A 2,371-nucleotide genomic window follows, 5' to 3' on the forward strand; every position below is an offset into this window, starting at 1 on the left:
AATTCAATTTTCATAGCAACTCAATCACTCCGAGAATGAGTTTCTGGGTTTGGTTTTCAAAGAAGTCAGCTCTGTGGCTACAGGAAATCCCTTCAGCACAGATGGAGAAGCTTTTAGGTCATTTATGTGACACTTGGGTTGGGAATTTGAATTCCGGAGCTCATTCATTTATTCCCCACTTTGTCCATGGACATCACACAGCCAACTCATTGTGTTCATTAGTTTGACAAAAACTTTCTGAAGTTTTATGTACATGGTCACCCACAAACCTGCCTCTTATTAGTGTTTGATTAGTAATATCCAATGGTGGTATTTTGTGTATCTCTATTGCCATATCATGTCATGGACTATCAGTGTTCTCTTTACTACTGGCAATAGACTCATTAGTAACTTTAAATCTAATCAGACTAGAGAACCAATTCCAGAAATGCCAGAACCAATTTAGAAAATTCATTCTTAAGATTCTGCTGTTCTAGAACCTCTCTTAGTACCAAAATCTGTATTAGTCAAGATTCTTGAAAGACACAGAAACAATGGAATGTGTGTGTGTGTGTGTGTGTGTGTGTAGAAAGAGAGAGAGAGACATTTTGAGGAATTGGTTCATAGTATTGTGGAGGATGGTAAGCCCAAAATTTGCAGCCTAGGCCACCATGCTAGAGACTCAGGGAAGAGTTGATGTTGCAGTTCAAGTCCAAAGAAAGTCGGCTGAAAAAACCTCCTCTTCCTTGGGGGAGGTCAGTTTTTACCAAGTAAGATCTTCAAATGATTGGATGAGAATCACCCACATTATGGGGCATAATCTGTCTTACTGAAATTTTATTTATTTATTTATTTATTTATTTATTTATTTATTTATTTATTTATTTATGCTTTTACATTTTATTGGCTACAGGGGAGGGGGTGAAATTCTACTAATTTAAATGGTAATATCATCTAGAAATACCTCAGAAACACCTAGGAAAATGTTTGACAAAATAACTGGTTACCATAGCATAGCCAAGTTGACACATAAAGTTAATCACCAGAGTTCCCTAAATATGGCAGAAAAGCACAGCCACAAAAGAAGAAGAGGAAGAAGAAGAAGAAGGGGAAGGAGGAGGAGGAGGACCTGTGTAGAAAGTGAAAGGCCAACCTCCCCGTCCCCAGGATGGGAGAAGCATTTGCAAATCATGTAGGTGATAAGGGCGTATTTTTCAGAATGCATCAAGAATGCTTAGAACTCAACAACGAAGAGGTGAACAGCGCGGTTCAACAGTGGGCAAAGGACTTGAGCAGACAAGGCGAACAAGGCAGTTAAACAAGGGGCAAAGGACTCGAGCAGCCATTCCTCCGAAGCGCATGTACGAATGGCCAAGAGGCACGTGAAAAGCTGCTCAACATCGTCATAGCCGTTAGGGACGTGCAGGTCAAAACCACCCGCAGGGGCGCCTGGGTGGCTCAGTCGGTTGAACGTTTGGACTCTGGACCTCGGCTCAGGTCATGCATGATCTCAGGGTTGTGAGATCCAGCCCCACGTCAGGCTCCACGGTGGGCTCTGCACCGGGCACGGAGCCTGCTTAAGATTCTCTCTCTCTCTCCCGCCTCCCTCTGCCCCTCCCCCCCCGTCTCCCTCTCTAAGAAAAAGTCACCATGAGATAGCACCTCACACCCAGTAGGATGGCTCTTCTAGGCACAAGAGAAACAAAGCAAGTGGGAAATGACAAGTTTGGGCGAGGGTGTGGAAGAACTGGGACCCTCGCCCAGGGCTACTGGGATTGGAAAGTGGCACAGCTGCCGTGGGAATCCGTTGGGCAGCTCCTCAGTAAGGTACACACAGAATGACCATAGGAAGGACCCCGCAATCCCACTCCTGGATCTATACCCGAAGGCATTGGGAACAGGCGCTCCGACAGAACCCTGTGTACGGGAACGTCCACCGCAGCGCTCTTCCTGCCCATCCGCCCCAAGGTGGAAAGCACCGCAAGGCCCGTCCACTGACGGACGGGATGCACGACGCGTGGTCTATCCATGGCCGGGGGATATTACTCGGCCGTCGAAAGACACGAAGTGCTGATTCAGGCTACCACGTGGAGGAGCCCTCATGAAAACATGGGTGCTGAGCGAAAGCAGCGCGACCCCCAAAGCCACCTATTGGTCTTACGATCCCATCTCTAGGTAAGTCTCCCGAAGAGGCAAACCTCTGTGGGCCGGAAGCAGATGAGTGGTCGCCTGGGGGCTACGGGGGGGTGGGGTGGGGGAGGGGGGTGGGGTGGGGAGGGACGGAGGTGCCGTGGGGGGAGTGACTGCCTGACAGGTGCAGGGGTCTCTTTTTGGGGTGGTGCCCACGTTTTGGAACTAGAGAGTCGTGTTGCTCGCCCGACCCCTCGAGCGT

At 48.4% G+C, this 2,371-nt stretch overlaps 1 protein-coding gene across 1 annotated transcript in view; it reads left to right on the plus strand.

Annotated features, from left to right (window-relative positions):
• The first annotated feature begins 1,593 nt into the window (after positions 1 to 1,593).
• The window catches only part of LOC118006458 (histone H2A-Bbd type 2/3-like), a 1,603-nt gene continuing 825 nt past the window's right edge, over positions 1,594 to 2,371 (plus strand). Inside the window, exon 1 of the mRNA XM_034999118.1 lies at positions 1,594 to 2,154. Within this exon, the coding sequence (XP_034855009.1) occupies positions 2,081 to 2,154 (74 nt within the window). The 5' untranslated portion in view covers positions 1,594 to 2,080. The remainder of the gene's footprint in view (positions 2,155 to 2,371) is intronic.

The sequence above is a fragment of the Mirounga leonina genome, unplaced genomic scaffold (assembly GCF_011800145.1).
Source record: "Mirounga leonina isolate KUSES-001 unplaced genomic scaffold, KU_Mleo_1.0 Mir_96819, whole genome shotgun sequence".
Classification (NCBI taxonomy): Eukaryota; Metazoa; Chordata; class Mammalia; order Carnivora; family Phocidae; genus Mirounga; species Mirounga leonina.